Source organism: Mizuhopecten yessoensis, unplaced genomic scaffold (assembly GCF_002113885.1).
Source record: "Mizuhopecten yessoensis strain PY_sf001 unplaced genomic scaffold, ASM211388v2 scaffold10201, whole genome shotgun sequence".
Lineage (NCBI taxonomy): Eukaryota > Metazoa > Mollusca > Bivalvia > Pectinida > Pectinidae > Mizuhopecten > Mizuhopecten yessoensis.
Window position 1 is genome coordinate 83,763 of NW_018408429.1, and position 22,570 is coordinate 106,332.

At 36.4% G+C, this 22,570-nt stretch overlaps 1 protein-coding gene across 1 annotated transcript in view; it reads right to left on the reverse strand.

Moving 5' to 3' along the window:
- LOC110459728 overlaps nucleotides 1–22,570 on the reverse strand; it is a 111,296-nt gene that overhangs the window by 52,859 nt on the left and 35,867 nt on the right. The window contains exons 15-33 of the mRNA XM_021512123.1: nucleotides 22,426–22,495; nucleotides 19,796–20,082; nucleotides 19,505–19,556; nucleotides 18,992–19,287; nucleotides 15,764–15,830; nucleotides 13,910–14,184; nucleotides 13,581–13,647; nucleotides 12,295–12,563; nucleotides 11,391–11,454; nucleotides 9,971–10,212; nucleotides 9,130–9,196; nucleotides 8,603–8,880; nucleotides 7,917–7,977; nucleotides 7,214–7,464; nucleotides 4,769–4,832; nucleotides 3,735–4,003; nucleotides 2,982–3,039; nucleotides 2,250–2,515; nucleotides 136–190 (exon numbers count right to left, since the gene is read on the reverse strand). Coding sequence (XP_021367798.1) covers nucleotides 136–190; nucleotides 2,250–2,515; nucleotides 2,982–3,039; nucleotides 3,735–4,003; nucleotides 4,769–4,832; nucleotides 7,214–7,464; nucleotides 7,917–7,977; nucleotides 8,603–8,880; nucleotides 9,130–9,196; nucleotides 9,971–10,212; nucleotides 11,391–11,454; nucleotides 12,295–12,563; nucleotides 13,581–13,647; nucleotides 13,910–14,184; nucleotides 15,764–15,830; nucleotides 18,992–19,287; nucleotides 19,505–19,556; nucleotides 19,796–20,082; nucleotides 22,426–22,495 — 3,058 coding nt within the window. The remainder of the gene's footprint in view (nucleotides 1–135; nucleotides 191–2,249; nucleotides 2,516–2,981; nucleotides 3,040–3,734; nucleotides 4,004–4,768; nucleotides 4,833–7,213; nucleotides 7,465–7,916; nucleotides 7,978–8,602; nucleotides 8,881–9,129; nucleotides 9,197–9,970; nucleotides 10,213–11,390; nucleotides 11,455–12,294; nucleotides 12,564–13,580; nucleotides 13,648–13,909; nucleotides 14,185–15,763; nucleotides 15,831–18,991; nucleotides 19,288–19,504; nucleotides 19,557–19,795; nucleotides 20,083–22,425; nucleotides 22,496–22,570) is intronic.

Consider the following 22,570-nt stretch of genomic DNA (forward strand, 5'->3'; position numbering starts at 1 on the left):
TACCCCCACCCCCACCCCACCCCACTCCTGTTAACGAGCTCTAGGTGCAGAACGACTACATTACCCTTGTGAGTTGATGAGCTCTAGACGAGGTAGATTATGCTTATTTTCTTGGTAAAGGAATCCTTTACTTACCCTTTGGAGTTGACAATCTCTTCCTGTGTTACTATATCCACAGTCACATTCTTACCTGTAAAAGTGTTAAAGTCATAAACATGATGAATTAGTAACTAGAACTGACAGCATAATGGCCGATTAATACCACCCGCCCGTACCAAGAATTGTAGGGATAGACCTTTCAAAATATTTGTAAGGACAGAGGCACAATTCAATTAAAGAAAAGCTGTTTTTCAACAATAGGGGAAACAGGTATTTTCTTTTCTCAATCCTCAACCTGCAGGTTATAGTTTATTACCATCCAATCAACATAAGCATTATGTATACCAAATTTCGTTCTAATTTGCACAGTACTTTTGAAGGAGTAATAAGAAAATTTGTGTCTTCAACAAAGGGTAATAACTCAATATGTTATAAGGTTATTCCAAGTGATATATTTAACTGTATACCAAGTTTCATTGGAATAAGTGCATTACGTTTGGAGGAGTAAGACAAACAACAGCGGAATTCTATACGAATAAGCTTGACTCAATATTCTCAACAAAAGAGTCTGTCCCCAAACAAGGACATGCAAGAATCCCTAAGAAGAGGCCCGTGAGTCGTGATAGCTCACATGGAATTTTATTTTGAATTTTAACCTGTTGAATACAATACATGTCTACCAAAAAGGTGTTGTTTTGTATTCCATCCGGGGAAGCTACAAGCCAAACATAATGACTCTATAACATTTCCATTTTTCACCAAAATTTACTTTAAAAGGAAATACTGCGGACTGGCTGATGACAGATGCTGCCCATGCAGATGAACTGAAAACCCAACAAAAAATCTCTTCGTCAGCACCTTAATCTGTTCAATTATGAATCCACATCTCCTGTGAATGCTTCTAAACCAATATGGCTGATAACCATCTTTCAGTTTTTATCCCTCATTTACCCTGAAGGATCAGTCTCTTCATTTGAATACTTTTGAATCCCAACCAAGAGCTCCTAAGAATCATTCCATCAAACCATGGTAGATATCAATCTATCTTACAATTTCAGAAGAAACGTCATTTGAAGGTATATAGATAGATAACCCTCTTTTCCCCTGCCCCATAGTCCCCATTTGTACAATTTTGGTTCCCCATAACTTGAGGATGATTTCTGTCAAATATAGTTGTACAATTTGGAATCCACATATCATAAGAATGCTTCCAGCCAAGTATGATTGATACAGTGTAATCTCACTTACTCGAATATCACTGTTCCTGGATTAGTTTGATTGGGTCCCGACCTTGTTCTTATATATTCTTTGTAACTTAACTTCAGATTACTCGAACTGCAATTGTTCGAATAACCGGTGTTCCTCAAATTTCGATTTATTCCCAGCCACATAAAAATTTAGTATTTAATCTTTCCATCTGTCGTACAGATGTTCCCAAATGTGAATCATTTACCGTATACCATCGACATGTCTCATGGTAGACTGCAGTATATGCTTGTGTGTTTTACAGGTGTCGGCCGAACGTCAGACAAAATAGTACAATGAATGTACCTGTACCGTTACCCTGTCTAAGCTGCATTTCAGTGTGCGTGTATATTTTTTGTTTCCCCGACAATCTTTGACATCAATATTTTAGCAGAAGGGTTCATTCACTGGTTGTGTAAAACCATGTTTCGGCATGGTAATATTAAGCGGAAATCACATAGCGGTTTTTCCGCTATCATTGTAGAGAATCAAACTTAAATATGTCGTGATTGTGAATTTCATTATTAATCAACACCATAATAATAGGGATTAAATTCTCCTATTTTTTAAGGGATTAAAGAGTCCCTCTTGTTTTGATATTTTGCAACTTAACTAAGCCATATATAGTATGACGGCCTATGTCTAAACAACAAGTACTTTATATAAACAGCTTCTTTATTGAACTTCCTTTATTGACATCGATGGCTGTATGTTATCATTGTTGAGCAATTGTATGTGTGATTAAGTGATGTCAACTTAATTAAACCTATTTTGTACTTCTATCATTTCCTATACGCGATATTTACAGTGCCCGTGCTGTCAGACGTTTCACCTAATCAAAACATGACGATGTGGGATAAACCGTTGAATTGAAAAAAGAAAACAGTTTCAAAATGTTTAGTTACCAATAGCAAGCCATGCTTTGTGTAGTTTCTCCTTAAACTTGTAAAAGTCAGTCTGGGAAACTTTGTTTGCAATGTACAGAGGGAAGTGCATTTCATAGTTGTTATAGGCCGATGTCCAGTTCTTCAGTTGATATCTTTCTGTGCCTGATCCAGTCAAGTTGAGAAGGTTGGTTGTCAACTGATTTCTGTCTATTGACTTGACCTCCTCAGGCTGTACAGATGTGCCATTGATACTCAGTACATAGTCCCACCTCCACAAGGATTCTCTGTGTAAGTTATAACAGGTTAGATTAGTTAAAAAGGTGGAGAGCCAACACTGCACGACAAATGGATAACAACATCATGTGAAGAGCATATGTCTATGAGTATACCAACAGTAACATTACAGCCACGGTTATAACCATTTATGATATTCTTCAACTATTTCTTCAAATTACTCTGAAGTTCAATAGCTTTATAGCCCCCTATTAAACCCCTATTTTCGAGATTACTTAATGCATAAAGTTTGACTGATTTTGCATGAAATATTATAACGGCATTCTCTTTTGTAGAATTATCTACACTTCATATTCAAATAAAAATAAAACACTTCATATTCTAACAGAAATAAAACATTTCATTTTCTAACAGAAAGAAACATCACAAGAAGGATATACGTTTTATACTCAGTAAATAGAGATAGGGATCTAAATATACCCTATAGTGTTACAATATGAAGATGAAAAAACTTACCCTGTTAAACTGACAAACTGGTTTTGTCTGATGAACTTCACATCCACAGATGACGAATCTGTTCAAATTTTTGAAGATGTCCAATATGATTTACACGTGAGATTTATAACGTTATTAAATTAAGAAAATATCAGCAGGCACAGTCAGAGGCAATACTTTGATGACATTTCACAAAAAGCTTACAGATTGTGATCATAATGACAGTACAAAATATACTTTCAAGATGACACCATTGGTGGTCAAATTGAATTTTAAACCAGCTAAACATAACAGTAACAGATCAGGACCATGCACTTATCATTGCCATTAACTTGCAGTGAAACCAGTTCAGTAAAATTTGCATTTAAATTCCAAACTATTTTTCTACATGACAGCAAAAGTTGACATATTGAATTTCGTTTCAGCTCAAAAATAACAAGGCAATATAAAACCGTGCAATAATTCAATAAGCTCGGGAAATTGCTTGATTGGATTGAATTTTAAAAGGTGTCTGCCATGGTGGCCATATTGTAATTTTTATCAAAAGATTGGTTCCAAAATAACCAGAATTGGTCAGGACCGGGCACTTAAGAAGAAGTTGTTTGAATTTTTGACATATTTGAACTTAAAAGTAGGTCAAGGTCTTTTTTATTTGCAAATTCTGTTGGGCTCCAATCCAAGGAGAAACTAGCCTGGAAACGCTATCATTATTATATAAATATTAAGTATGTTTACTGTATGGGAATGTATCACTTAGTTCGGGCTAGGCCTTACCTCCATAGTATTTTTGCCACACCTCCTTGACCTGTTCTTGGACATGATGTGTGTGGGCGATGGATACATCTGTTGCCAGGTTGATGGACATAAGAGTTTCCGCTGACACTGGACTGGTTGTGTTAGCAAGGTGGTAGTGGACAGAGTTAGGCCCTGTCACTGTCAACAGATTTTTGGTCAATTCTGTAGAGTTCAAGATCAGTGCACCCTTTGTGTCAAACTTTGTACCATTGACACTGAGAGAGTAATGCAACTTCCAGGAGGAATACCTGAAAACAAATCCACTGATTTAAAAATGTTTTCACAAACACAGAATTATTTCATGAACTGACCTTTTTACCTAATATCTATTTGCATATACAATTACTCTTGTTGAAACTCGCAGTGATATTTCATCCTTTGTTGGCCGTAATTAGTACTCAAATTAGTACACCATATCACAGGAAACGAAACTTGTTTTAATTTCTGATCTATTTGATGTGTCGATTGTAGCAATATATATTGCCTTTTAAGTAACATACTGGGCTACAATTGTATATCTACACTTCTATATTATCCACAGCAGAGGACCAGTTATTGTTAATTGGTAAGCACAAAGATCGGGGAAATTTACTGACAAATACAGGCTTACTCAGTTCTCTTATAAGGAATGCATCTCCTGTATAAAAGTAAGCTGAAATATTCAATATTGGCAGTTTGATTGTGCCACAATGACAGGCAAACATTAGCCGGTTCATGTAGGTCTTAAACAAGGAGTCAAGGTCGTGTGATACTAGTTACCCAATAAGGGACGCCTTGAAGGTAAGTACAAAGCAGTTTTATATGCATATCACTGTTCGATTCATTTGGATTTGTATAAGCTCGGTAAACAACATCCATGAGTCGCTATCCCCACCCTCGGCCCAAACCTAAGCTTCCTTTCCACGGGTATAGCACAGCCAACAGAGTGAGACTTCACATTATTTGCTTTCCAAAATCCCTTCGATGTTGAGCCGTGCCACAGATATAGTGTTTTAGTAGCCTTATTAACATACCCTTTCTCATCCACCAATTCTCGTTGAGGTCCCATATCAATCTTTAGCCATGATGCTTCAAAATCTGTGCAAAAAAAAGAAAAAAGGTATTTTTACTAAACTGTCATTGAAGTCAAAGAAATATTGTGAACTGTTACCTACTCAACTAGAAACTTAAAAGTCTGTCCAATACAAATGCTTTATGTTACGTTTAGTAAAGATACAGTCACAAGGGGGTATAATCTAGTAGAATGACATCTAATGTCTTTTATATTAAAGCTTCTTTGACCTTGGGAAACACTGTAACAAAAACTTGTTCAGAATGTTAACTTTCTTAAATATGTGCTGAAAATGCCATTGTAAAGGAATCTTCTACAATGATGACAATCACTGACAGATGGCCAAACGAGTCAAAATACCCAACATAACCATTGAAATACAGGAACAAGTCGAAATTCCGAATTTAACAGTTATAAAACAGGAACGAGTCAAAAACATTATATTAAACATAGCATTGTAACACAGGAACAAGGCAAATACCAAACACAACATTGTAACACCAGAACGAGTCAAAATGTCATGGTGTTGTTATTGTGGTTTGGCATGTTATATTTATGTCTAAAATCTGCAAACGTTATCGAGTCTGGTTTTGTGAAAACAGACTGGGACTTGTTCGTTTAAAATTTCCCATTTTGTATGGGAGTCGAATAACTTGCTTTAATGAAGGTGAACCAGTTTGGTCCTTTTTATGGTGCTTAATATATGTCAAAAACGTTTTCATGAAATGGTAAGCATTGTCAGATTTTTACTGTCTTACTAGTATTTGTAGTTGGTGTTTCAAAGACTTGAATTTCACTTTTAGATCTACATGTCCAGTTTCATTTTTTCATTTTCTTATCAAGGCGGTCACACTTTTTAATCTGACGTCCAGTGTTGACCATCTTTGGATTTTACGTTTGTTCTACACAATCATGAACAATTTCTTTAAACATTTGCCAATTTGTATCAGTGGATAAGGTGATCATGCTGAGAATGAAAGTCTGATTTTATATTTTCCCAACCGAGCTTTTCTATAGAGTGTGATATTTCGAGGTTTTTGGATAATCTTGTTGAGGTTACATAGGTATTCAACAAAGATCATATCGTGGGGGGAAAAAAGTTGTTATAACTTCGGTGCTCTAGTTGGTTCATGGTCATCAAACCACAAGACAGTTGGAATACAGTCTCAGAAAATCTGGAAGCTTGTCTGACAGATATCAGTATCTGGATGAACGCCACCATGCTTAAGCTTAATCAGGAAAAGACGGAACTAATCGTCTTTTCCCCAAAGTGTCAGCAAACAATGGCTCTCCAGCTCAAGGTCAGTGCCAGAACTATTGACACTGTTCCAGCTGTTAAAAACCTAGGGGTATACTTTGATTGTTCACTGAACATGAAGAAACAAGTGAACGCTATTGCCAACTCCTGTTACTACCAGAACAGGAACTTCGGCTGTATTCGGCAGTTTTTAACTGCAGATGCATGAACGATTTTAGTGCATTCACTTGTTACCTCTCGGTTGGATTATGGTAACGCCCTGTTCTGCGGTATACTTGACAAACTAACTTGTCGTCTGTAAAGGGTCCAGAACACTGCAGCACGCCTAGTAACTCGTACTCGAAAGAGATAGCACATCACACCTGTGCTTTATTCGTTGCACTGGTTACCTGTACAATACAGGTCGCAGTACAAAATTCTGGTGTACACATACAAGGCACTGAATGGCACAGCTCCACAGTACCTACAGGGGCTTGTTATCCTGTATCAGCCGTCACGATCACTGCGGTCGGAGTCAGAATCTTTGTTGTGTCCAAAAATCTCGTACTGTGACCTACGGAAACAGATGCTTTTGGGAGGGTTTCGCCTACGTTGTGGAATAGCTTACCATCTGCTATTAGAAAGTCAAATACCCTGGCCAAGTTCAAGAGGGACATCAAAACTCACCTCCTCACGTCAGCAGTTTAGAATCTTTGCAAAGACGTCATGTAAAAACCACCTTTTTATTTGTTCAATTGTGTGGATATTGCTTGCTTAAATGTATAAAAGTGATTGTAAGCCTTTGTTATTGTTATTTGTTATTATGGACCACCATCGGAGTAAATCCTGTATCTGTATATTTTGGTGATTTTAATTTAGTTTCAGAATTCCATAGTTTCCAACACATGGAGTTGGAGTAGACCTGCATTCACTCCAGATAAACAAATATTTTCTCAGTCCTGCTCCGTTCTCTCAGGATCTTACCTGCGTGAAACCCTTACCAACCAACTTTCTGATGTACCTTTTAATCCTTAAAAAGCTGATTGAAACAGGCATTTTCTACCATTGAATACTCCAATTAAAGAAACTGTGACAAATGGTTACCATGTTCTTTCGAGACAATGTGTTAGTGAGTCTACTTTAATGATATTAATCATGTTCTTCCATTACCTGGAAACTGGTTGACAAGGGTCTTTATTATAGCAGCTTTTATCTCCTCATAAGCAGTACTGGAAACCTTATGGTCTGTTGTTATGGAGGAGAACTTCTGTGTACTGGTGACCTTTGATTCGGAGATGAATTCATAGGTAGTTCCTCTTGCAGTTGTGAGATTCAACTGGAGGGCACTGATATTGAGTGGGGGAGGGTAGGTACGTGTTCCATTCACCTCTAGTATAAACGGGATGTGCCATACAGTCGAGCTGAGGACACAAAAATACTTATGTTAAAAGTAGAACAATATCAGGCAGTCAACCATGTATACGCTCTTCTGGCTTGAACATAAAAAGCTATATACAGAGCCTGTTTTGCTTAATTGTGTACATATTTGTGGTGTGAACTAAACATTTGAAATAATTGATACCATGTAGGTAAACACGGATTTTTATTGACTTAAAAAAAACAGTATAGAAGAACTGGTTAAATTCGACTAAAAGAATAAGTTAAAAATGTGTCCGCCTTTCATACACCAAGGTGAGCAAAATCATATTGTCCCTTCTGGTGAGCTAAACAATCAATTTACAGAATATGGAACACATTTAAATTTGATCAGTAATTAAGTATTGCGTGAATTTTCTATAAAAACAGACTGAACCTGGTCTAATTTTGGTAATACCAACAGTAACCAACATATTAAGGTGCCAAAAAGCCTTACCCGTCTTTGGTGAAATATTCCCTGGGTGTAGTGGCACTTGTTGCTTTCACCTTTTTGAAATCTGAAAATAAAAATATCTATATCATCGAACTCAGAAACGCCTATCGAAAGTAGAGCAAACAATTCATTCGATAGATAACATGCCACCAGATTGTGAGTCAGTCTGATAGATTGGGTACATATATATAGAAATTGATAGTGATGGAAGTTGAAAATGCATGTGTGTGTGCAAACAATGAGTAGTACAGGTTATGATCTTTGTAAATCCGGTGAATTCTACATAAAATCAAGCTCATGGTTTCAGCAAAAACAATAACCATGTACATATCTGCAGCAAGCAGCCTAGCTTCGAAAATAGGGGTCTTAATTTAGCCTCTTCGTTTACAATACATGAACAACTCAACCAATAGAAAGGTTGTTTGCCTTTCTCGTGTACAAGCACTAGAAATTCACCAATCCAAAACCTGTAACCGGAACCTGCATACAGGCTAGATTATATTTCACAAACTAATATGGCCATTTCAAAATTTGAAGTATTTCATGTAGCCTAGACTATTAACATATTTAAAACAAAAACAAGTGCAATCTAATGCGGGTCTAATATTTTCAGATGCAATAATTTTCATAATTTACCACCTGTACTGCTTTCGTGAGCTGGACAGCTGGAGTACGGGAAAAGTGATTACCATTGTAGTAGTGGGTGTAGTACTCCTCTAATAATGAGTTGAGCTGGTGGTAGTGTGTGGAGGAAAGCCTGTGAGATAGGTACACCCCACCTAGACTGCTGTATCGGCTGTATATCTGCTGCCATGTCCACTGCCAGGAGAAGTTGTAATGATGTCCATAATGCCCACCAATAGAGTACTGCTTATTAAAGTACACCCAACTGATAGGTCGTATTGAAGAGAGTGGAATCACATGGTCATTCTTGTACACATGGTAGTACAAACGCCAATACGTGTGTCTGTTCAAGAAAAACAAAAAACCAGAATAGACAATACCAAATGTAACAGATGACAAGATGGAAAATATGAGCACCAGATTTATATGCTCAATAATGTAAGCAGAATAATAAATGTACCACTTTCAAATAACAGTTATGTATAGCTTTAAAGGGAACGGTCTGATCATGAATATCTGCAGTTAAATACATTAAAATGAAATGTATTGTTGATTTAGATCCTGTTTTGCATAATATGCATGACATCCTTACCCACTGGCATCAACAACCTCTTCTTGGAACTCCACTTTAACATGGTAACAACCACAACCTTTGAACTCTGTAAACATATGATCAAATTACAATCCTCTGGACAGCTAAACTTTCACTTTTTGTCAATACAGGGTCAAATGACAAGTACATACATTTTCTCAAAGCATTAAGTCTTTTCTCCTTAACATTTTCAAGGATTTAACCAGGACAATATTAACATCAAATTTAGAATAGCCACACAAAACGTTCTCACAAATTCAGGTAAATATCCCTTTTACAAGGAACATAATCTTAAAAGATTTACTTCTACTAATCCTATTGGGCCCTGCTCCACTGCTCTCTGGAATCATAGTCTTAATACAATGTTGCTTTCTCTGGACCAGATATCCACCAGATCAAATTATGTTCAAATCCTTTAACTCATTCTGATCTTTAGTTATAGCACTTTAAAGGTAAATGGTATTTCCCTTATTTTGCCCTGTCCCTCTGCGCAAGGTAGGCCACACTTTTCATTTATACGACACTGCGTCCCTTTGGACAAAGGATGTTCTAGGGTTGGGATGGACCGCTTCAGGTAAACTCCAGACAGACCACATCCTTCATTTTTACAACGCTAAGTCGTCTTCCTGTCTAAATAATACTTCCGACCAGTCAAGAATTAGGATGTTAAAAAAATACCCAAAATAATCCTTTTTGCCCCGCCCTCTTCCCCTTTGTGGTCCACACCCTTTATTTATAAAATGATGAGTGCCAGCACAACAGGACAACAGACAAAAGAGGACGCACTATGGCATAAGCTCAATTAGGGTAAATGAGCTAACAATATGAAAAGTAGAATTACCTGGGTTTTGATTTAGAAGAGATGATGTCATATCTTTTTCTATAGCTGAGAAATCTGTGACTGCAACCTTGTTGGAAGAGTAGACACTAATCAGAGACTGGAACCATTTTAGTGAGACACTTGTGGAGATGTGTGCTGGCAAAGTTGAATTTAGCAAGGGCCATGATTGCGCGTCCACTGTCCAATTGTGACCGTTTTCTCCATTGTACCGCAAGAAATAGGTTAACTGCCATAATGTGCCACTGCAATCAAAGGTATGCAACGAAAAAACCATTTGATTAATATTTTAGTATGGTTGCTACTACATCAGTATATTGACACAAAAATCGAATGTTTAGTTTTGATAATACATGTACATGTACCTAGAATTAGAACTAATGATATATAACTCAGACAAAATGGTAAGGAACATCGTGGTTTAACAGTCTTTTTTAATGCAAGTCTGTTACACCTTGTACCACATGTATAAACACAATAATGTTTGTTTTAAGGTTTTTGTTGTTTTCACCTGTGATATGCATGTTAGAAAAAATATAAATGTACATACATACTGCATCTCTTATAAAAAGTCCAGAATCACAGTACATATTATGTAGCTTAATGTCCAAAGTCAAGGAAAAAAGAAAAGAAAAGAAATAATCTGTATAAATATCTTTGCGTTAACAAAACATTGACACACAAACATCTAACAAAATCTTGATAAGCTGAATGGTATGATGATACAATAGTTTTGGACAAGTACCTATATAGCTGCGTTAGTATCCGATCGGCTGTAAATAAATTTCATTTAACATTCCAAATACAATTATAAATTATATTGGTCATTCTGTTCTTATAATTATTCAAATCGATCAGGTTTTCATTCTGTTCTTGTAAATATCAAAATTGATCAATCGACACATTCTTTTATTTTGTGTGTACCACATCATGCACATGAAACATATAGTTTTAGGAAGAATAAAATGCGGATGAACCATGCCCATGGCAGCAAGTTGAGGTATTAGAAGGAGCCAATGTAATATAATATCAACCACAAATTTCAGACAGATCACAGCAAGGTAAAAATGGACAGTATTTCGTTATTCAAATTTTTACAGAAAAATGCGGTGAAACATATGCCGGTGCACAGGGTTTGAAAGGTTGCACGTACATGAGGTGCCAATGATAGTATTCACACCTAGTTTCATTAAGATTGAAATAGGAATTTACCCCGAGCTATGACCAGAAACACTGAATTTGAAAAACATCTCAATTTTGCTGATTTTCGGGTATGGGTCCCAATAACAAATAACGAATAACTGTCCAACTTTACTTTGCTTCAGATCACGGACCTGTCAAAAACAAGCCAATTTTTATACAAATTAACAAACTTACAATAATATTTCCTCCCAAACTTATTCTCATAAAAAATTCTACGAACCTGGCCGTTGGTAGCTGGTGTTGTCTCACAATGTCAACATCAAGACTCCTGCATTCCTTATTTACTGAAATGAAATTTTAAGAAAATAAATCATTTAACAATGTCATTTGTATTTGTAATTGTAGTGGCATCTGATCATTTGATCATTTACAAGTAAATATATTTATTGGCTAACAACGATTAAGATTAATTGTTTAGAAAATTACTTTCATTAAGGGTCGGTCTTTCGGCGACCTTTCTGTTTTCAATTTAAATGTCAATACCATATTCTAGTTGCCATGCAAGCCACAGCATCAACAAATTGGAGCGTTAGTCTGTATTTAACATGGTTTATAACGACTTTAACAATGAATTTCAATAACTTTGCCAGGCACCGTCCTGTAAGTTTTCCGGAAAAGTTGTCAACATTTACTGCTTTGATTCAGATACAACTATAAAGTACTAAATTGAAAACGGAGCACAATCTATTTGCTTTTGATGATTTACCCATATCAACATAAACAAAACTAATACAGTCCTTCATTTACAAGAGGCCCATGTGTATTCTACACATGTCATCTCAGTAAAAAAAAAAACCAATTGTTGCGAGTTATTGTTATGTGACAAAGTATACATAAAACATACATAACATAACATCATACATAAAACAATTCTTTAGACTGTAGTTTGGTCAACACTATCAGAAGTTGCAGCTGAGCATTTAAAAGCAATACTGCAGACATAAGATCATTCTAGATCACACAACTGTACAGTAATTCAGACATACCTTCATGCGATATCACACAACTGTACGGTACTGCAGATATAATATCATTACATATCACATAACTGTGCAGTACTGCAGACATAAGATCATTCTATATCACATAATGAATAAATAAAGGATTAATGTTGATATACTTACAGAAACCCATACCGGTCCAGGCAGATCGGAGTGTAGTAAGGAGAGTGTCTCGCTGTGTCTCTGTGTTATAGAACTTGGTGTGATAATATAGGTTGAAGGCATAGGAGAAGTGCCATATGTCTAAATGTCTTGTTGCTGTCTGATAGTGCACACCATACTGGCTCATCCATGTCACGTTGTACTCTCGCCACTTAATGTCCAGTGTGGTCCTCGAGTCCAACCATGTCCCATTAAACCACACAAAGTAGATGAGCCGCCAGTAAGACACTCTGATTTATCAAATCATAATAAACTTACTGTTTCTTATCACCTATGGAAACTTAGTGGTGTAAAACTAAGGTTTTTGTATATTCAAACCCATTTTTATGAAAAAACTGCTTACTACAAGTAAGTGTTATGCAAATCAACTTTTACTTTCAGTTGTTTAACTCTTAATCAAAAGTTTAAATGCTCCGCATCAATATGAAACTAAAACCGTATCAAAACCGATCATATGAGAGGAGGATGCATATGCACTGCCAACTTCATCTATTCATAAAATGAACAAGGCACCCAATGCTAATGGATATAAAGGGGTCGGATTTGACAGGGAGAAAGATGGAACACAAATTGGAAGGAGTAAGTAGTTCTATCATGAATTCGTCTCATCTAGTTCATCCTCGAATAACAAACTTTAACTCCCAAAATTCAAAATGGACGCTTCTTGGGTAATCATGTTTCCCAGCCATCCCCAAGATTCATTATTTACAACAAATTAAGGACCACAGGCAATCAGCATGTGATATTTGAACAAAAAATATCCCTCTAGTATTTTCTTAGAAACAGCCCCCTATCAGCCATCTTGTTTTTCTGACATGTCCAATTTCCAATATGCCAAACTAAGGACCTCGTGAAACCTCTACTACTTTCTGAGAAATAGCTCTTAAACAAGAATTATCTAAGGATGGACAGATTGACAGAAAATGGACAGAAGATGGATGAACACTCCACCATCTGATGCTTGTGCTATAAGATTGTGGGCCATGAAAGTTGAAGACTGTTTGATGATGGATGAAAGGGCAAAATGAGCTTATGCCTGGTGAGGCATCCGTCATCCATCTATCATCCAATCTTCGGCATCTTAAATTGATGCCGCACCATTGCATAATATCACGTGTCCCTAATCAGGCCGGTTAAATCAATCCCGCAGCCTTTAAGTGTTGCATACATACTGTAAATTATAAAGTGGTATGGTACTTGCCACAGAAAACCAAATTTTGCGTTTACTTCCGATTTTTTCAACTCACCCTTTGATGTCGAGGAAGTGTTCCTGTTCCTTCACTGTAATGCTGACGTTAATGCTGTGCTGACAACCTGACCCCATATATTGTTGATCATTATATGTAGTGTATGTACATACAGGAATAATAGATTCAAAACACAAACGATTAACACAATTTTCACTATAAACAATATCTGATAATACAAACACTTCATTATAGTGGTAAATGCATAGCAGATTTAATATCTTTGAAATCAATAACCATATTTGCTTTCTTAATCTGTCTTGATATCCATGCAAAAACTTTGTATAGAAGCATCTTACCAAAGAGCTAAACAGGCAAAGTTGTACTACCTTGTGTGTTATTACACCATAACGTTTGGAGGTCATTTGTAATCCTGACGTAATCAATCCGGGACACCTCCTGAGTGAAGGTCAGGTGAAAATGTGACCTATAAAGGAACAGGTTTGCTGATCTTTGGCCTAGGTAGAGGTCATATGTATTGCCTTCAAGACTGGTGATGGATAGGCTTTTATTAACTATGTGTTCAGTTATAGGGGCCACCCACAAGGGGTTGATGACTTCCCTTTCCGAGGATTTCAGGAAGAAGACAACTCTCCACACTGACCTGCATCCAACAAAAACAGCAATGTATATACTCTATAGACATTGGCATTTATATTATTTAAATGAAAATATCAATAAACAGAAGACAAACAGGAGTTTCACAATAGTGTTTTTGTTGTGTGTGCCTGCTTGCAACCATGTACTTTTGGGTCAAAATCAGAACAGGATGATTACTTGATTTTAAAGGCAGTTAGAAAGTTTCATGAAAATTGAATCATTTCAAGATTATTACTCAGAAATAAGGTAACTTTTCGAAAAAATGCAGGATAGCTGTGATCAATGATTCAAAATCGAACTTAAGCTGGTAATTGATACTTAAATGTATATGGAAAAACATCATAAAAATCAATATACAATATGTAATTGCTGCAAATTATATGGCCAGTATATAGTCATTCAGATCCCCGCCAAGAGAAATGTGAAAGACAATCCAAGTTGCAAGGATAGAAGGCGGGGAAAGAATGATAGACAGCGTGTGACACAAAGACATCAAACCACTAAAGTAAGTGACTGACCGTAGTTTACCATGGTTAATGGCCAAAAGAACAGTCACCTGAAGTTTTTCCATGGTAACAGCACGCTTTGACAATGGTCAAAGCACAGGTTGACCGTGGCAACCAGTTTCATCATAACAAGCTGACAGACAGATTTTGGGAAGAAATCAAAATAATATTGTGAAAGGTACAGCGCTCACTATCCTTCTGAGGCTCTTCCCAGAGGTGTCAGCTCATTCTGATCCTCGTCATCTAAAGATCATTTCATGAAATGTTGGTTAAAAACCAAATGTGAGTTTCAGAGGAGATGTTTTTTAAATATTTTCCACTAATGCCCCTTTATAGCCCAACCCCTCCACCCTTGGATTGTCAGCCCTACTTGAGTATTGATTCTTATCCTCACGTAAGGCCGATGCTTACCATCAAGTTTCACCAAAATCTGACTTACGGTTTCTGAGAAGAAGTAAAAGAAATATAATTCCTTACGCACAATGCACGGTAACGGATAAATGATGATCGCAATAAGTCACCTTTGTGACTAGCCGCTTGATGAAGTAATCTTTTATGGTTCTTCAGTTATGCTCAAGAAACAAACTTTGAATAGTTATTTCTTTGATAAGAGAAAAAAAGATGAAAAGGAAAAACTACACAACTAGATTTGTATGGATGTAAATGTTTTTGAAATATGGTCCACAAACTATAATTTATGGCTCCATTGCAACAGAAATAAAAACAAATGAAATCATCCTAATAGTCAAAGGCATTGCCACGTTTGGACCAATATCAAAGACATGAAATACATCTAAATGGATTTAACAAGGCTAAGCTAAAGAGCATTACCTGTGACTTGGTCATTCAAAAGAACCTGTTAAAAGGTCTGAACACATTTGACCCCTGTGACCACGAAAATCTGAAAATGTAATTCAGTTTAACAAATTGGTATTCCTTCATCCCTGCATGCTACTAGCCAAACCTCATCACCCTGTGAATTTTGGTCTTTCAAAAAAAGTTGTAAGTTTTATAAATAAATCGTGCTAGTGCTAGCTCACATTGTCTTGGCACATACACAGACCTTAAAATAATTACCTAGTCCCTATGTAAACTTTCTCCTGAAAGGCTGCATGGATTTTCAGATCTTGGAAAAAGTCGTAATCTGAAACAAAGTGAAATACAAAAGTTATTCACATATGCTGTATACCGAATATGACTTTAAATATAGGTACGTTAGCACTCTTACACGTTATGTACTTGTCTTTTCCACTTATTAGAGAACCTCTCATTGAATCTGATATAGTGGACATTGAAGAAAAAGAAAATTCTTCCACAACTATGCAGCACAATCTGAGGCAGTAATAAATTTATGATCACAGACAAATAAACAAAAAGGAAAAAAGATTAATAATTTAAAATATTATTCAGGGTGCAACAGATCAATTATCATCACTTCAACATACTTTAAGTTGAGGAAACTAAAGGAAAACACTCCATTCGCCTTACTAAAAGCTGGGACTAACTCTATCCTGAAGTTGACAGCACACATATAAAACACCACAGCTCACCCCACATCATTTTTTGTCAGTCAGCTGCATGACTGTGTTATTGATCATAAAGTCGGTACGGTTTATTCAGAATGCAGTCCAAATAGAGACCAGGGATGTGAAAAGGTGAGGACTACCAAACTAAACCTGAAAGAGGATATACGGGGGTGGGATATCCAACGTCCAGTTCATTCATTCATACCTGGATAGTCGAAGACAATGCCGATGAAACTTACCTTGTACTATGATTATTCCGAGTGTGTCATCACAAGGTTGCATTATTCATAAATAAAGAACGGATCTGAGGTTTGATTATTTTATCTTGCTAATGTTGAAACTATTGTATAGTCTATAGATGATTTACAATGTTTCCATCTCAATGTATTGTTTTTAATTAGTAACTGTTTTATTAATTCTAACGCAAAGGATTTTTTTCTCTTTATATGTGTAGACTTCACTGCTATCTTAGTTTGTACGATGAATACTGAATATTCATTCCCGCATTTTAAGCCAGCCCTCGCCGTTATTGATGACGTCATTTCATTGTGCATAATGTATGACGCCATTCAAGAAAATCTTCTTATAACTGTTACCAAGTTACGCATCGCATTTTAAACTTAAATCTGCCTTTTTGTATCTAAATTTGTTCTGATGACGACACGCATCGAGTGTTGAAATTAGTCAACGTAAACATGAATTAAAGCGGTTATACCAGCATGACGTTGTCATGGTCATCTTTTCCTAGTGATTACTGTAAAAGAGAATAGTGTTGATAGTGTGATGCTTCACTCAGGGACGGCCAGCAAATTTTATTAGAATTAAGGGTTTTACTAAATATTGGAAAGATCTAATATTTTAGTTATGTTTTCTTATTCTTATTCTTAATATAAGTATCATCCTGCCGTGATTTTGTGGCCACCTATTTTTTTTTATTGATAGCAGATGTGTTAATAGTCTTTCATATAGGTTGTAGTACATGGTCAGAAGGTGCGCACCTGCAACATTTTCAGATGGTTCAAAAATCAAATATTGCCGCTAAAATTTTCAAGTATTCAAAAACGAAGACCTCAAACCTTCCAGTGGCATGCATCTTCTTGCACGAAGAAAATCAAAAGGACAAAAAACATAGCAAAAACTTCGCATAACATAGATAAACAGAGTGACGATACAGGCAGATTTTTAAATACTGTACAGACAACATCCTCTCATGAAAGGAATCCTCAATGGAGGAATTTCCTGATTTGCAAATAAAACAGGTAAGAAACTTTGCCAGCTTCCAACTTATAAGGCTTAGGAAAACCTACGGAAGCCTGCAAGGAACCGGATGATGAGCTAATAAAAACTCAAATTTGTAGTGCGTGATTCGATAACCGTTGAATGAAAATACCACAAATCACGTTACTAAACATAACCTTCATATCAACATTTTGGATTGTCTCGCTGCAGCTCAGAAGCAAAAGAAGAGGAAAGTGAAGAAGAAAAAGAAAATTCTGAACTGCACAGCTAAACAATGAGTAAGGACTTTTTACCAATCATCATGGGTGCAAGTTAACCAATATTCCCGATATATACAGAAATATTCTGTATACAATATTAATGTGGTAAAGTGGGAACCAATATAAGCACACCTTATACGGAATTATGGAACTCGACTAACCTTCTCAAGGAACGCCTGTCATTCAAAATGAGCTGGTCTATTAAAGTAGCATTATCATACAGAGAGCTATTGATACATGAAAGGCTGCTGACGAGAAATGATGCCCCTGTGCTAGATATGGATGATAATGCAGTTGTTCTGATAAAAGCAGCTCTAATATTAAACTATTAATTGAAAAGATGTACAGGACTTCTGAAGTTTCCTCCGAGAAAATGTAAAAACAAAATGGACATCGTCTGTCCATTTTTCCTGCAACATATAATCATAGGAACTGCCAACCAAACGAACAAAACGATCACCTCCCATTCCCGCTAATGACAATAATTGTAAGCCCATTTTTTGCAATTGGCGTAGAAAACAGAAGACAAATCCTCACACCGAAACATGTCGCCATCACAAATGCCATTCATCATCTTACAAGGAGTCGGGAATTAATTGCAATGTTTGACCGGTTTGGTCACTGCTTGACCAGCTACTTCGCACCAAAACGTTAGTGGCTGACCAGGAGCAGTCAGTTAAGAGTGTCGTTATCATTCCAAGCAACATTTAGACCCAAGTAAATTCCCAAAGTGCAGCCGAAAATAATAATTTCGCAGAGGAAACGGTAGACGGTAAACAAAAAACACCCCTACCGATATTATAGTCATACAACGCCAACATCATAATTCATTTGCATCTGGCAAAACCTGGCTATAACGACACCAGTCTCTAGAAGATGTTAAAGAACAAGCACTCAATGTATTCTTATCTCATGAAAGATTAGCATGACTTGCAATCAAGCAAAACTGCCTTCTAGAGGTGTTCCAAATGAACAATAAACTGCCGATAGACAAGTTGCTGCCTTTTGGAATCCGAAATAATCATTTAATATTAGCAGGTTATCTTGTGGAAACTAAAGTGTAGATGTGCCCGATCAGAGCACAGCACCGTATTGAATAATTTTCATAAAACAAAGCCTCAGTCTTTGTACATATGTGCTTGATTACATCAAGATTTGTCAAAATAAAATGATGTTTGAGTTAACTTAATTTGCGAAAATGAAATTGTGGATGGAAGGACATACGCTTCCCACACCATAATATTTCCCTTCAAAATTATAAATACTATTAGTAAATCTACCTTTCCATTTGACCTCCAGTGCAGTTTTCAGTGCTGATTTAAACTTGAAGTCAATGTCAAACTGTCCAAGCCTGCTGGCGAAGTAGAGAACAAAATGTCTGTCCATCACAAACCAGGAGGACAGATCAGTAGTAATTGCAGTATAGGTTCGCTTCGTAATCAAGCTGGTTAGGTTCGAAATGATGCCCTGGTATACAGCAGTCTTCTGTGACACGCTCCATTGTGTGGCCAGCGAGAGCTCATTGGTCCTGGAGTTGACCAGTTTGTAGTGCAGGGCTGTCAATACCTCTTCTGTCCTGTTAACAACAACATCAACAGTGTCCTTGTATCTCTACACACATGATCATCCTCTCTCTTAGTATGGCATGCCTTCTCACTCTCCATTTATCTTCAATTTATCTATCTTTCTATTTTATTTTCATTTATTGCTTACTCATATCAATAGCTGGTTATGATTCACTTAATTCAACTTAATCACATTTTATAAAATAGTAGCCACTGGACAAAACTTACCCATCTACTGTTCTTGTGTAAATGATTGACTTCAGCACCTCTACTATAGCCCCTGAAAGCAGGAAACCAGCCATGTCACTATAATAATTTTCAATCAATGCATTAACATCATTAATACAGTAAGTTTCATTTTCATAGTTTAAAGTCATTTACATATCTTATAAAATAACCGTTAAGATTTACAGTTAAGACATCATAACAACAGTGCATGATTCCATCCTTTTCTGCAAGACTGACTTGTCTTTAGATTATTTACTGTAAACTTCACACACAAAAAATGATAATTATTACCTGTTAACGTATCATTCCATGCATTCTGAATTTGGCTTTGAATGGCTGACATGTCCCTGTGGTAAACATAGCCCTTCATATACACTACAAATGTGTCCTGCACTCGAATCATCTCGCTAGGTATGTGAGATGTGAACACTTTATATGGCTCTCCATTCCTGTGCTTAAAGGTAAGCCAATCCTTACTGGCCTGTGACAACCAGGTCAAAGTGGGCACCATGACAACCCTGGAATCAACCACCTGGTCTTTGCTGGTGATGAAGCAGATCAGATTTGTAACAAACTCCCTGCAACAAACAAGTGAAATATTTAATATACACCTTACAAACATATTAGCATTCAATTAAAGTACCCATGGATGGCACTTAAATACTGTTAGAAGAACAAGGCATCACAAATGATACAAATCTCCTCGCATTTACACATTGTGTGACATATGTATGAGGAAATACACCTGTATCGAGTTTCATAATTTATAATTCCGTTGAATTGAAGTCGGTAGATCGATGATAAGGAGTTAACATACGTACATACAGAGATACAGACGTATGTACGTACTGACGGACTGAATCATATATCTCCTCAAACTTTTGTTGCGAGGGGATAAACAAAGATATGTGTTTTGCTATGAAAAGAGGTTTGATACAATATATTGAGACCCTTGAGTCGTTTTTTTCATTTTTCTGTCCTGTCAGATCAAGAGGGACAAATGGCTATGTACAACTAATTTGAACATTTAAGCACCATGGCGTTTTTCAATACCTAAGTTAAAATTGTATTGTAAATAAGATCCCAGCTATAGGGCCTGACCTTGAACCAAACCCAGGTAGCATGTGTGTATCCAAATCTTCATGTTGAGCAATCATAAATATAGCTACAGATAGGGATATCAACCTGTTGTGACCAAGAAACCAAGTCCCTATGGGAGAAGCCAGTGGTGTAATTGTTTTTGTTAATTTATGCCATGGTTATGGATATTGCCTATCAATCATTTTAATGTTATGATACCAAAACTACGCTCCAGGGATGGGTTAACACCCTGAGGCTGTCATGGAAGGTTTTTTTTTACACAAATTGGGGACGGTTCTGCGCTGTTTTAAAGTTGTGACCCAGATACTTGGTCCATAGGGATATCGCAAGACCCCAGAGTCATTTCAGTAATAATGAATGTGATTTCCCTTTATGATAAACAACTGTATATATTGTAATTGGGTGGGGATTTCCCAACCATTTCTTGAGGCATTATTGGCCATTTTTGGGCTTATAAAAAACAAAGCATTTAGCTTGATTTATTTATAAATTTCTGTTTTGAACATTATTTTGGTTACTTTTTTCACCGCGCATGCGTAGATACCCTACCGTAGCAACAAAACTGTGTCCTACAATGACACTTAGTCTGAAAGGGTGTTTCAACCTCCGGCAATCCTGGTAGCACATGTACATTTGTTTCTTTATACCAATTAATTGTATATATGGTTATTGGGTTGGGATCTAAACTGTCTCCATGTTCTAATCTAGAAACAAATCCTGCAGGGGTGGGACATTTAACACACTTGTGCCATCCCGGTGGCACATTTGTGTTTGTCTCTTTCTTTACAATATCTTATATGATCGTAAGGTGGGGATTGTAAATGATTCAAAGTTGTGACCTAGACATGAAGTCTGTGGCCAGACCCAGGGATCAATTTTGTTATCATGATTGTGATTTTCTCTATTCCAAGCAATTTTATATTTGGTTATAGGGTGGAGATATCAACCTGTTCAAATTATGACCTAGAGACTAAGTAGTTACGGTCGGACAACATAACTGGGCCAGCTAGCATATGCGCATGTGTATTTAAATTATAAATATCATTGTAACTGGGTAGTGATCTCAACCGTTTCAAACTCGTTTTGCCCCACCCATCAATCGGCTCTTCGTTTGGTACAATATACAGTACTTAAGTTTCATTTCGTCCAGTTTTTAACGTTCCCAGATGTTGTGCACATCGTGCACAAATTACACTTCATCTAAAGTTGTGTGTTCCCGCCACTGTGTCCTTCATTCACTTATAACAACTATTTTCTTACCCTCGGTAACATTAGTCCTGCTACGTATGTCACTCATAATAACTTTAGATATATACTCACAGGTAATTTTGTCACCCACAGTAGGATCAATTTGTTGTTATTTACATTATTCAAAGCAACTGAGATTGATAACCTTTAGTGTGACTCATTATCACTTTTGTCACATTAATTTTAAGTCAACTTAAAGCAATTCATTTACAGTAATTTCAATCGCTCACAGATACGATATTAAGACTTCGTGTAAAATCCTTGGAGAGACTGAGCGATAGCAGAAAAACAAACAGGAGAGGATTATTGATTTAGTTAAAAAAAAAAAAAACCATATTACTTTATAGCACCTTGTCTCTCTGTAGGAATGAGACTTTTACATTACAGAAAACACCTCATTATCTCAATATCAGCAAGACCTATTCATTACAGTGAAGGAATTAATTGCATTTAATTATAATTATGTTACTTTCTTCTCATTGAAATCAATGTCTATGGAATGAATGATCATGGGGTACCTGTTTGATATATCTTCAATAGAGCCTGCAATCTTAGCTGTTTTGTCAACTCACCCATTCTGACTGATGAATAATTCACTGCCTTTAATTGTCATGTTCCAGCCCTGGAAATTTTGGTAAGACCCTAGAAAAACGAATATAAGTTAAATGATATTTTACAAATTATGATAATTTAATGTGAATTTGTGTCTGAATCAGT